The sequence below is a fragment of the Rhinopithecus bieti genome, unplaced genomic scaffold (genome assembly GCF_001698545.2).
Source record: "Rhinopithecus bieti isolate Rb0 unplaced genomic scaffold, ASM169854v2 scaffold_21412, whole genome shotgun sequence".
NCBI classification, from domain to species: Eukaryota; Metazoa; Chordata; class Mammalia; order Primates; family Cercopithecidae; genus Rhinopithecus; species Rhinopithecus bieti.
In genome coordinates, this window is record NW_016811643.1 from 1,700,236 (window position 1) to 1,712,962 (window position 12,727).

Here is a 12,727-nt window from a genome sequence, read left to right on the forward strand (position 1 = left end):
AAAAAAAAAAAAAAAAAAAAAAAAAGTAGGCAAAAGCCCTACTTTTTAAATCTATCTCTATCTTACATATAGGCACATCATATTCTCACAAGATTGTAATCTAGACTGGGTTTTCCAGGACTGCAAATACCATGAAATAGAAGGTTGTACTATGTGTTTTGTTCTACTAGAATTATTCACTATTTTAGAAAAGTATGACATCAACAGCAACATTGCTTATATTATAGTATCTTGGAATGTTTAAGTCACCAATAGAATATACTTGTATCAATCTTCATTTGTAGCTCCCCATTCATAATGATTTTATGACAAAAGCAAGCATGTGCTATTTCTTAATGCCTTCTAATGTAGTCATACCAGAGAACTGACATATTGAAATATGTATTATTTTATTACAAGTTACTTTCTGTGTGTTTCTCCTTTATATTACAGAGCATTATGTTGATATTTGCAAAAATTATGCATACAAATAGGTTCTTTGAATTTCATTGCAGGATAGAAAAAATAATCTAAAAAAAATCTGTCATAAAAGGGAGACATTGAATCTAATAGGGTTGCAATCCACTGGCATACATGTATATAGACTGTGTGAATGTCTAGCCCCTGTGCCTCAAATTACAGCCAGAAGGGCCTCCTCCTCTTCTCCCTTGGCACTCCATGGAACTGGCATTTAGTGAGGGTGGGAAAAGCCAGCACTTCCCTAGTCTGTCACCCACCAAAGGAGGAGCCTAACCCAGTTATATTCCTACCCCTCCACAGGGGCCATTCCTGTCCAGCTCCTTTGTGGGCCCATGTGCTTCTGTGAGCCTCATTTTCACTTACTTGTGTAATGTGGAGAATATCATCTACCTACATCAAAGAACCCCTGGGAATATGAAATTTTATACAAAAAACACATGACAATTGGCAGGTGCCCTTCAAATGACGACTCAATATTATTGCCAACATGGTATCCACCTCTGGGGAGGGCCCCCCTAAAATCACCTCTCTACTCTTCCTACTCCACCTTCATCTTCTCCCACAGCAAAAATTCAGGGTGTGGAGGTATCTGACCCCTCAATCCCTCTCCCACCATCCTGACTTTCTCCTCCCTGTTAGAACCAGCCCCCTCCTTAGTAGAGGCACACTCCAGCCATACTTGGTCATGCAGCTTGTCCTCAGGACCTGGCTTTGTCTTGTGGTGCTTGGCATCCATACAGACATTGAGGAGATCACTCTTGTCCTGGGCACTGCACATGGTGGCTACCCAGACCAGAAGCAGCAGAAGTGGCATCCATTTCCAGGCCGTGTCTCTCTGTCTCTGCAGGGGGAGCTAGGGTAGGGAAACAAAATCCTGAGGGGAAAGGGCTCCAGGCTGGGAGCCCATTCACCTCCTGCCTCAGTCTCCCCATCCCTACAGTGGCAAATGAGGTCAGACCCTGTTCCTTCAATGCTGGGGCCCTGAAGCTCCCTGAGGCTAGGGTAGAGAGGGTTGACCAGGAGGGCTCCCTCGTCCCCAGGCTTTAAGGGCTCAGGAGAACTGGCATTAGTGAGTTGAACTCTGGGGGAGTCTTCCCAATTTGGAGGAGATACTTTGTGCCCTCATCTTTTCTCTAGGCTTTATCTATGACAAGTAATTAAATTCTTCAGACCTATGCCCTGCTTCCCTGAACAGAGCCAGGGACACATAATGTCTGTCCAGCAAGGGCTCTGTGGTTAGATGCTGGATCACCTGGGGTCTTGTGCCAGCTTAGAAACCAGGTTAGCCCTGGGGAAGGCAGTGACCCAGCTCTGCCAAGTTCTCAGATCACCATAAGGATCAAGTGACAGAACCCACAGGATGGTGTTTGGTTAAATGATGCAGAAATGGAAAGAGCAGTGTTTTTAAGTAGTTTTGCTTCCTCAGACTTTTTCCTTCCCTTTTCTCTGAAAGCCATTTTCCTTTCCAGCCTCCTCAGCTGTCTCTGGGCTAATGCAGCAGACCTCACTTTACCTCTCAAAAAACAAATGCAGATGAGAATGATATAGACTGGGGGTGGGGCAAGGTGAGGAGGGGGTGAGGAAAAGACTACATATGGAGTACAGTGTACACTGCTCTGGTGGCGGGTGCACTAAAATCTCAGAAATCACCACTAAAGAACTTATCCATGTAACCAAAACCACCTGTAAAACGATAGAAGTTTAAAAAATTAAAAATAACTTTTTTAAAAATGCAGAGAGCCCCTTAGATCTGAGAGACAACATGAAAGCTTCCCATGTTGGAGCAGCCAGACCAGCACTTGGTATCCTGGAAGGCACTCAACAACAGGAGCAGCCCTCACCTCCTCTGTTCATTGCTGCCCTTGTCCCCACCTCCAGCCATTACAGAGCTGTCCCTTTGGGCTCTGTCACTACAGAGTGGATAATGGAGACTGCTTCCTCTCCCTCTCTGGTAAAGGTCCCTCCAAAAACTTACTGCCCATGGCTCTACATTTAGTGTCAAGTCTTCCCTCTTCCAATTTCTTCCCCTTCAAGTTGCCTTCCCCACAGGAGCCAGCATGATCTTACTAAAGAAAGATGTGGCCAGGCACGGTGGCTCACGCCTGTAATCCCAACACTTTGGGAGGCCGAGGTGGGCAGATCACGAGGTCAAGAGTTCGAGACCAGCCTGACCAACATGATGAAACCCCGTCTCTACTAAAAATACAAAAATTAGCCAGGCATGGTGGCAGGCGCCTGTAAACCCCACTACTCAGGAGGCTTAGGCAGGACAGTCTCTTGAACCCGGAAGGCAGAGGTTGCAGTGAGCCAAGATTGCACCACTGCACGCCAGCCTGGGTGACAGAGCGAGACTCCACCTCAAAAAATACAGTACAATACAATACAATACAATACAATACAATACAATACAATACAGAAAGAAAGGTGTGTTCCTCCCCTCTGCACAAACCCTCCAAGTCTCCCCACTGCCCTTGTCAACCTTCCCTCCTTTTGGCATCTTGCCTGAACCTCCATTGCTGCTGGGAGCATACACGGCTGTGTCTGAGTTGGCCTCTCTCTAAGTGGGTAATAGATCCAGGCCCCTAGGCTGTCCCCACAACTTCTGTCTTCAGTACAGGGTAGACAATGCACTCTGGTAAGCACAGAGTGAAATCTCCCCACTTAGCTATTCTCCTTCCTCTCTTCCTTCCCTTCCAGACCCCACCCCCTTCAAGGCTCCCTGAGTCTGTCCATTTAGTCATTCCTGTTTTCATTCATCTCCTTACTTGTTAATTTACTCATTCCAGCATCCACACATTCAACTTCCATCAAAATCTAGAGAATTGCTCATCACCGGGGGCATCTGGATTTTGTAGGTACTCCAAGTGGTTCTTAGGATAAGGCCAGCTCGATGGAGATAAGGTCTGGTGGAGACGAACCCAGGCTTTAGGGTCAGGCCAATGGGACCCAGTGAGAGCTCCATCTCTTGCACAACCTTGGGGAAAGTTACTGGACCTTACTGTGCTTCAGTTTGCTCACTAGAAAATTGTTCAGAATTGTATAGGGAAAAGCCTGGCACATACTGAGTAGGCTTAAGTGACAACTATCGGGTTAATTTACGGGCAGCTAGGTGGACATAGGTAGAAGCTGAGGTACAGGCCAGGCACAGTGGCTCACGTCAGTAATCCCAGCACTTTGGGAGGCTGAGGCGGGCAGATCACTTGAGGTCAGAAGTTCAAGACCACCCTGGCCAACATGGTAAAACCCTGTCTCTATTAAAAATACAAAAATTAGTGGGGTGTGGTGCTGTGCACTCGCCTGTAATCCCAGCTACTTGGGAGGCTGAGGCACAAGAATTGTTTGAACCCTGGAGGCAGAGGTTGCAGTGAGCTGAGATCACACCACTGCACTGCGGCCTGGGTGACACAGCGAGACTTCATCTCAAATTAAAAAAAAAAAAAAAAAAGAAGAAGTTGAGGTATAGAAGTCAAGGGTTACAGAAAAATTAAAATTGTCTCAAATCTGTTGAACAGCAATATATTACCATCTGGCATTTCTGAAAACATAATTAAGCAATTTTCGATGGCCTTTTAAAACTGTGGTAAAACACACATGCCATACAATGTGCCATCTTAACCATTTCTAACGGTACAGTTCAGCAATGTTAAATATATTCATACTGTTTGCAATCAATCTTGGAAACTTTTTCATCCTGCAAAACTGAGACTCTATATTCATTAAACAATTCCCCATTTTCCCTTTCCCCAGCCCCTGCCAACCACCATTCTACTTTCTGTCTCTGTGATGTGGACTAGTGTACTATAAGCAAGTTCCTTGTCTAAGTGGAATCACCCAATATTTGTCTTTTTGTGACCGACTTATTTCTCTAAGCATAATGTCCCTAAGATTTGTCCATGTTGTGAGGCGTATCAGAATTTAATTCCTTTTTTTTTTGAGACGGACTCTCTCTTGCTCTGTTGCCCAGGCTGGAGTGCAGTGGCTGGATCTTGGCTCACTGCAAGCTCCGCCTCCCGGGTTTACGCCATTCTCCTTCCTCAGCCTCCCCAGTAGCTGAGACTACAGGCGCACGCCACCTCGCCCAGCTAGTTTTTTTGTATTTTTTAGTAGAGACGGGGTTTCACCGGGTTAGCTAGGATGGTCTCGATCTCCTGACCTCGTGATCCGCCCGTCTCGGCCTCCCAAAGTGCTGGGATTACAGGCTTGAGCCACGGCGCCCGGCCTTTTAATTCCTTTTTAAGGCTAGGTAATATTTCATTATATGTATGTACCACATTTCCTTTATTTATTCATCTATCAATGGACTTTTGGGTTGCTTCCACTTCTTGGCTATCATGAAGAATACTGCTATGAAAATGGGCATATAAATATGTCTTCAAGACCTTTCTTTCAATTCTTTTTGGTATATATTCAGAAGTGAAATTGCTGGATTATATAGTAATTCTATATTTAATTTTTGAACAGCTGCCACACTGTTTTCCATAGTGGCCACACCATTTTACATTTCCATCAGCAGTGCACAAAGGTTCCAATTTCTCCACATCCTCACCAACACTTATTTTCTGTTTTGGGAGTTTTGGGTTTATAGTAGCCATTATATTGAGTGTGAGGTGATATCTCATTGTGACTTTGATTTACATTTCTCTAATGATTAGTGATATTGAGCATCTTTTCCCATGCTTGTTAGCCATTTGTATATCTTCTTTGGAGAAATGTCTATGCAAGTCCTTTGCCTATTTTAAAAAGTGGGTTTTCTTTTTGTTGAGTTGTATAGTCTTTTATGTATTCTGGATTCACCCTTTATCAGGTATATGATTTGCAAATATTTTCTCCCATTCTGTATGTTGCCTGTTGATTATCCTTTGATGGACAGAAGTTTTTAATTTTGATGTAGTCCAGTTACCTATTTTTACTTTTGTTTCCTGTGCTATTGGTGTCATATTCAAGAACTCATCGTCTAATTCAATGTCGTGAAACTCTTTGCCTAGGTTTTCTTCAAAGGCTTTCATCATTTTTGCTTTTATGTTTATTTGAGTCATGGATCTATTTTGAGTTGCTTTTAATATTGTATAAAAATGTGTTTATACAAATGTATTACACCTGTGTAAAGCTGTAAGATAAAGGTCCAACTTTTTTTTTTTTTTTGTATATGAATATCCAGTTGTGTCCCAGCACCATTTGTTGAAGACTATTCTTTTCCCCATGTTTTAATACCCTTGTCAAAAACCTGGACTCTCAGTTCGATTCCACTGATGTATGTCTCTCCTCATGCCACTACCATGCTGTCTTGATGACTGTAGATTTGTAGCAAGTTGTGAAAGTGAAAAGTGTTATTTCTTCAATTTTTTTCTTTTTTAAGATTGCTTTGGCTATTTTGGATCTCTTTCATGTCCATATGAATTTTAGAATCAGGTTGTCAATTTCTTTTTTTTGTTTGTTTGTTTTTGAGACGGAGTCTCGCTCTGTCGCCCGGGTTGGAGTGCAGTGGCGAGATCTCAGCTCACTGCAAGCTCCGCCTCCTGCGTTCCCGCCATTCTCCTGCCTCAGCCTCCCGGGTGGCTGGGACTACAGGCGCCCGCCACCTCGCCCGGCTAGTTTTTTTGTATTTTTTAGTAGAGACGGGGTTTCTCCGGGTTAGCCAGAATGGTCTCTATCTCCTGGCCTCGTGATCGGCCCGTCTCGGCCTCACAAAGTGCTGGGATTACAGGCTTGAGCCACCGCGCCTGGCCGAATGGAATCATATTCTTGAATTCATTTTCGTATTTGTTCACTGCTAGTTTATAAAAATACAATTGATTTTTGTATTTTCATCTGGCATCCTGAAACTTGTTGAATTCATTTAGTGGTAGTGATATTGTTTTTATGAATTCCTCAGAATTTTCTGTGTACAATATCATATCATCTATGAATAAAAATAGTTTCACTTCTTGCTTTCCAATTTGGATACCTTTTCTTTCTTTCTTCTTGAATAATAGCCGTAGCTACAACCTTCAGTACAATGTTAAACAGACTTGGTGAGAGTACATATCCCTTTCTTATTCCTGATCTTAGGGTGGAAACCTTTCACCATTGAATACGATGTTATGTGTTTTTTTCAGAGATGCTCTTCATTGGGTTTTGGGTTGAGTTCTCTTCTACTTCTAGTTTGTTCAGCATTTGTTTAATCATTAAAGGATATTCAATTTTGTCAAATAAGATTTTCTTCACTAATGGAGTTGATCACGTGGTTTTTGTCCTTTATTCTAATAATATGGTGAACATCAATTGATTTTTGGATGCTAAACCAACTTCCATTCCTGGAATAAATCCTGCTTGGTAATAGTATATACTTTTGACATGTTGCTGGATTCAGTTTACTAGTATTTGGTTAAGAAGATTTACATCTTAATTCATAAGGAATATTGATCTGTGTTTTCTTTTCTTGTGATATCTGTGTCCGATTTTATAACAGGGTAATACTGGCTCATATAATACAACTTATAGAATGAGTTGAGAAATATTTCCTCCTTTTATTTTTTGAAAGAGTTTGTGAAGGATTGTTGTGAATTGTTCTTTAAACATTGGAGCCAGGCGCGGTGGTTCATGCCTGTCATCCCAGCACTTTGAAAGGCAGAGGTGGGAGAATCACTTGAGCTCAGGAGTTCGAGACCAACCTGGGAAACCTTGTCTCTACTAAAAATAAAAAAAAAAATAGCCAGGCATGGTGGCATGCACCTGTAATCCCAGTTACTTGGGAAGTTGAAGTGAGAGGATTGCTTGAGCCCAAGAGGTTGAGGCTGCAGGAAGCTGTGATCATGCCACTGCACTCCAGCCTGGGTGACAGAGGGAGACCTTGTCTTTAAAATAAATAAAATAAAATAAAGTAAAATAAAATAAAATAAATAAATAATAAGTAACATTTTATAGAAACTACCACTGAGGCCATCTGGGTCTGAAATTTTCTTTGTGGGAAATTTTAAAATTACTAACTCAACTTCTTTACTTGTCACAGGTCTATTCGTATTCTTTACTTCTTGTGTTATCTTTGGTAGTTTGTGACTTTATAGGAATTTGTTCATTTTATTGGTGTTATCTGATATGTTGCATACAATTTTTTATACTATTCCCTTATAATCCTTTATATTTCTGTAAGGTCAGTACTGATCTTCCCTTTGTCATTCCTGATTTTATTGATTTGATTCTTCTCTCCTTTTTTCTTGATCAATCTAGCTTAAGCTCATCAGTTTTGTTGATCTTTTTAAAGAACTAACTTGATTTTGTTGATTTTGGTGTTTTCTATCCTCTATTCCATTTATTTTGGCTCTAATCTTTATTATTTCCTTCTTTTTCCTCGTTTCTTTTACTCATCTTTTTCTGTTTTGTTTTGTTTTGAGATAGAGTCTCACTCTGTCACCCAGGCTGGAGTGCAGTGCCATCTCAGCTCACTGCAACCTCCATCTCCCAGGCTCAAGCAATTCTCCTACCTCAGGCTCCCAAGTATCTGGGACTACAGGTACACGCCACCACGCCTGGCCAATTTTTGTATTTTCGGTGTTTCGCCATGCTGCCCAGGCTGGTCTTGAACTCCTGAGCACAAGTGATTCACCTCGGTCTCCAAAAGTGTTGAGATTATAGGCATGAGCCACTGCGCCCAACCCTTTCTCTGTTTTTTTTTTTTTTTTTTTAAGGTAGTAGGTTAGCTTATTGACTTAAGATTATTCTTCTTTTTCATATGACATTTACAAATCTAAATTTCTCTCCAAGCACTGTTTTAGTTACCTCTCATAGGTGTTGGTATTTTGTGTTTTCATTTCATTCATCTTAAAGCATTTTCTAATTTTCCTTGTGATTTACCCTTTAACTCACTGGTTATTTAGCAGTATATTTAATTTATACATATTTGTAAATTTCCTAAATGTCATTCCATCGTGATCAGGGAAGATATTTTCTTCTGTTTCAATTATTTTTAATTTATTGATACCTTTTTTAATGGCTCAAAATATGGTGTTCCATGTGTACTTGAGAAGAGTATTCTGCTGTTGTTTGGTTGGAGTGTTCTGTAGATATCTGATAGGTTCTAGTTGGTTTATAGTGTTGTTCAGGTTCTCTACTGCCTAGTTTTTCTAAATACTACTGGTAGTGGGATATGGAAATCTCCAACTGTTATTGTTGAATAATATATTTCTCTCCTCAATTCTGTTATCTTTTGCTTCTTGTGTTTTGGGCTCTGTTGGTAGTTGCATTTATATTTATATTTGCTATGTCTTCTTGATGGATTGACCCTTTTATCATTTTTAAATGACTTCCTTTGTCTCTTAACAATTCTTGTCTTAAATTTCTTTGTCAATATCATTACATTACCTATACAGGTACAGGTACAAATTATACCTGTGTAGTAGAGACAAGGTCTCACTATGTTGCCCAGGCTGGTCTCAAACTCCTGAGCTCAAGTGATCCTCCTGCCTCAGCTCTCTAAAGTAAAATAATTTGTATTCTTTTTTTCTTTTTTTTTTTTTTTTTTGAGATGGAGTCTCGTTCTGTCGCCCAGGCTGGAGTGCAGTGGCTGGATCTTGGCTCACTGCAAGCTCCGCCTCCTGGGTTTATGCCATTCTCCTGCCTCAGCCTCCCGAGTAGCTGGGACTACAGGCGCCTGCCACCTTGCCCGGCTAGATTTTGTATTTTTTAGTAGAGACGGGGTTTCACCTTGTTAGCCAGGATGGTCTCGATCTCCTGACCTCGTGATCCGCCCATCTCGGCCTCCCAAAGTGCTGGGATTACAGGCTTGAGCCACCGTGCCCGGCCAAAATAATTTGTATTCTTAACAAAGTGCTGTAGCTTTACTCGTTTTAACTAGATTTTCTTTCAACTTTTTTTTTTTTTGAGACAGAGTTTCCCTCTTGTTGCCCAAGCTTGAGCGCCATGGTGCGATCTCAGCTCACTGCAACCTGCACCTCCTGGGTTCAAGCAATTCTCCTGCCTCAGCCTCCCAAGTAGCTAGGATCTTTCAACCTTTATCTAGAGATATAAAGTTGATTTATATACTGCCATTATAGTATTTAAATATTTTGAATTTGACAACATACTTTTTTTTTTTTTTTTTTTTTTTTTGGAGACAGAGTCTTGCTCTGTCACCCAGGATGGAGTGCAGTCTCATGATCTCAGCTAACTGCAACCTCCGCCTCCAGGGTTCAAGTGATTTTCCTACCTCAGCCCTCCAAATAGCTGGAATTACAGGCATGTGCCCAGCTAATTTTTGTGTTTTTAGTAGAGGCAGGGTTTCACCATGTTTGCCAGGCTGGTCTCAAACTCCTGATCTCAAGCGATCCACCTGTGTTGGCTGGGATTACAGGTGTGAGCCACCACATCAGGCCTGACAACGTACTTACTTTTACCAGTGAGTTTTATACTTTCATATATTTTCATGTCACTAAATTAACATCCTCTTCTTTAACTTAAATAACTCCCTTTAGCATTTCTCATAAGACAGATCTAGTGATGATACATTCTCTCAGCTTTTGTTAGTCTGAGGAAGTCTTTATCATTCTCCCTTTTTGGGAGACAGGGTTACTTGGTATTGTACTTGATTAAAATTTATTTTTCCTATGAGGATTTTGAATATGTTAGTCTACTTCTTTCTGGTTTGCAAGGTTTCTGCTGAAACCCCACTGATAATCTTATGGGTTTCCTTGCATGTAATATTTCACTTTTCCCTTGCTGCTTTCAAAACTCTCTCTTTGTCTTTAACTTTTGACAGTTTATGATGTGTCTTGATGCGGTTCTCTTTGGAATAATCTTATTTGATGTCCTTTGGGCTTCCTGGATCTGGATTTCTATTTCTTTCCCCAGGTCTGGGGGGTTTTCTGCCATTATTTCTTTGAATATGTTTTCTAGCCCTTTCTCTTTGTTTTCTCCTTTTGACATACTGATAATGTGTATGTTGTTATGCTTAATGGTGCTCCATAAGTGTCTTAAATTATCCTCACTCTTTTTTTATTATTTTTTCCTTTTTGGTCCTCAGATTTTGTAATTTCCAGTAACCTGTCTTCAGATTCACTATTTTTTTTTCCTACTTGATCTAGTTTACTATTGAACCCCTCTTGAATTTTTCATTTCAGTTACAGTATTCTTCAGCTCTATTATTTACTTTTTAAATACTTCCTGTCTCTTTATTGAAATTGTCAGTTTGTTCTTACATTGTTCCCCTGACCTCAGTAAGCATCTCCATGATCATTATTTTGAATTCTCTATCAGGTAAATCACATATCTCCGCTTCACTCAGGTCAGTTTCTGGATATTCTTCTTGTTCTTTTATTTAGAACATATTCCTCCATTTCTTCATTTTCCTTGACTCTCTGTGTTGGTTTCTGCACATAAGATAAAATAACTATCTGTGTTAGTCTGTTTTCATACTGCTATAAAGAACTTCCCAAGACTGGGTAACTTATAAAGGAAAGAGGTTTAATTGACTCAAAGTTCAGCATGGCTGGGTACGCCTCAGGAAACTTACAATCATGGCTGAAGGCGAAGAGGAAGCAAGGCACCTTCTTCACAAGGTGGCAGGAAGGAGAATTGCCAAGCAAAGGGGGAGGAGCCCCTTATAAAACCATCAGATCTCCTGAGAAGTCACTCATTATCACAAGAACAGCAAGGGGAAACTGCCCCATGATTCAGTTACCTCTACCTCATCTCTCCCTTGACTCATGGGAATTATAAGGATTATACTTCAAGATGAGATTTGGCTGGGGACACAAAGCCTGACCATATCACTATCTCTCTCAGTCTTGTCCGACTGGCCTCGTGTAAAAGAAGGCTCTCACCTATCTCTCTGACCAGAGATTTTAAGGTACCTCTCAAGTCTTTGTGTTTGTCCAGGCCTCTATTCTGTTTTTGGTGGTCCCCTGGAGTTTATGTCATATCATTTCAGTATTCTCAGACCAGGAAGGCAGGAGCCAGACTCTCTAGGTGTAGCTAGAAATGTTGGAGTGTTGGGTGTGTGTTTCAGTTACTTCTATCTTTATGGTAAAGCTGAATACAGGTGTCTATCTCCCATTCTGTTTGCACTAAGCTGAGGAGATCTGTGGCAAATGCTTATGCTAACATCCAGGTTGCGCCTTCTGATCCTGGGGAAATAGCTGTTGGAAGCATGCCTATTATATGCTCACCTCTTCATTTTCTGTGGTCTCAGCCCACCCAGGAATGCAAAGCACCGTTAACTCCAAGAGCTAGGTCATTAAGGAGACAGTCCCCAGGTTTGGAGCCATAGAAGTTGTGGCACTCAGTGCATGGCCAAGCTCCTTCCTGGAAGAATGAGTAGACCTGGATTTATTTAAGGGGTGAGTCAGAGGAAAGTTTCATGAAATTCCCTTGCTAAAGCTGTAATAGGGCTATTGTTTATTTGCTCCATGATCTCCCTGGTGCAAGATTCTTAGCTGTTAGGTCATCAAGTAGCCACTGGAAGTGTACTGTGAGCCCCTTCTGGAGAGAAAATGGGAACTAGATGTTCCCTCCCCTTTTCTCAATTGTTCCAAAGGAGCATAGCCCTAGAACTGTTTGTGCACCAATTTAAAACGATCTCTTTGTTCTGTGATCTAGAAAGACTCACATATGGCTGGGCACAGTGGCTCATGACTGTAATCCCAACACTTTGGGAGGTCAAGGCAGGCGGATCATTTGAGGTCAGGAGTTCGAGATCAGCCTGACCAACATGGTAGAACCCTGTCTCTACTAAAAATGAAAAAAAAAAAGGCAAGATGGCCGAATAGGAACAGCTCCAGTCTCCAACTCCCCGCCCAAGTGACACAGAAGACCAGTGATTTCTGCATTTTCAACTGAGGTACTGGGGTCATCTCACTGGGGAGTGCCGGACAATCGGTGCTGGTCAGCTGCTGCAGCCCGACCAGCGAGAGCTGAAGCAGGGCGAGGCATTGCCTCACCTGGGAAGCGCAAGGGGAAGGGAATCCCTTTTCCTAGCCAGGCGAACTGAGACACACAACACCTGGAAAATCGGGTAATTCCCACCCCAATACCGCGCTTTAAGCAAACAAGCACACCAGGAGATTATGCCCACACCGGGCCAGGACGGTCCCACGGCCACGGAGCCTCCCTCATTGCTAGCACAGCAGTCTGTGATCTAACCGCAAGGCAGCAGCGAGGCTGGGGGAGGGGCGCCCGCCATTGCTGAGGCTTAAGTAGGTAAACAAAGCCGCTGGGAAGCTCGAACTGGGTGGAGCTCACAGCAGCTCAAGGAAACCTGCCTGTCTCTGTAGACTCCACCTCTGGGGACAGGGCACAG

At 42.0% G+C, this 12,727-nt stretch overlaps 1 protein-coding gene across 1 annotated transcript in view; it reads right to left on the reverse strand.

Annotated features, from left to right (window-relative positions):
• The window catches only part of FOLR2 (folate receptor beta), a 5,534-nt gene extending 2,416 nt beyond the window's left edge, over window positions 1-3,118 (reverse strand). The window contains exons 1-2 of the mRNA XM_017894475.1: window positions 2,962-3,118; window positions 1,139-1,312 (exon numbers count right to left, since the gene is read on the reverse strand). Of these exons, the coding sequence (XP_017749964.1) occupies window positions 1,139-1,312; window positions 2,962-2,988 (201 nt within the window). The 5' untranslated portion in view covers window positions 2,989-3,118. The remainder of the gene's footprint in view (window positions 1-1,138; window positions 1,313-2,961) is intronic.
• Window positions 3,119-12,727: the final 9,609 nt, after the last annotated feature.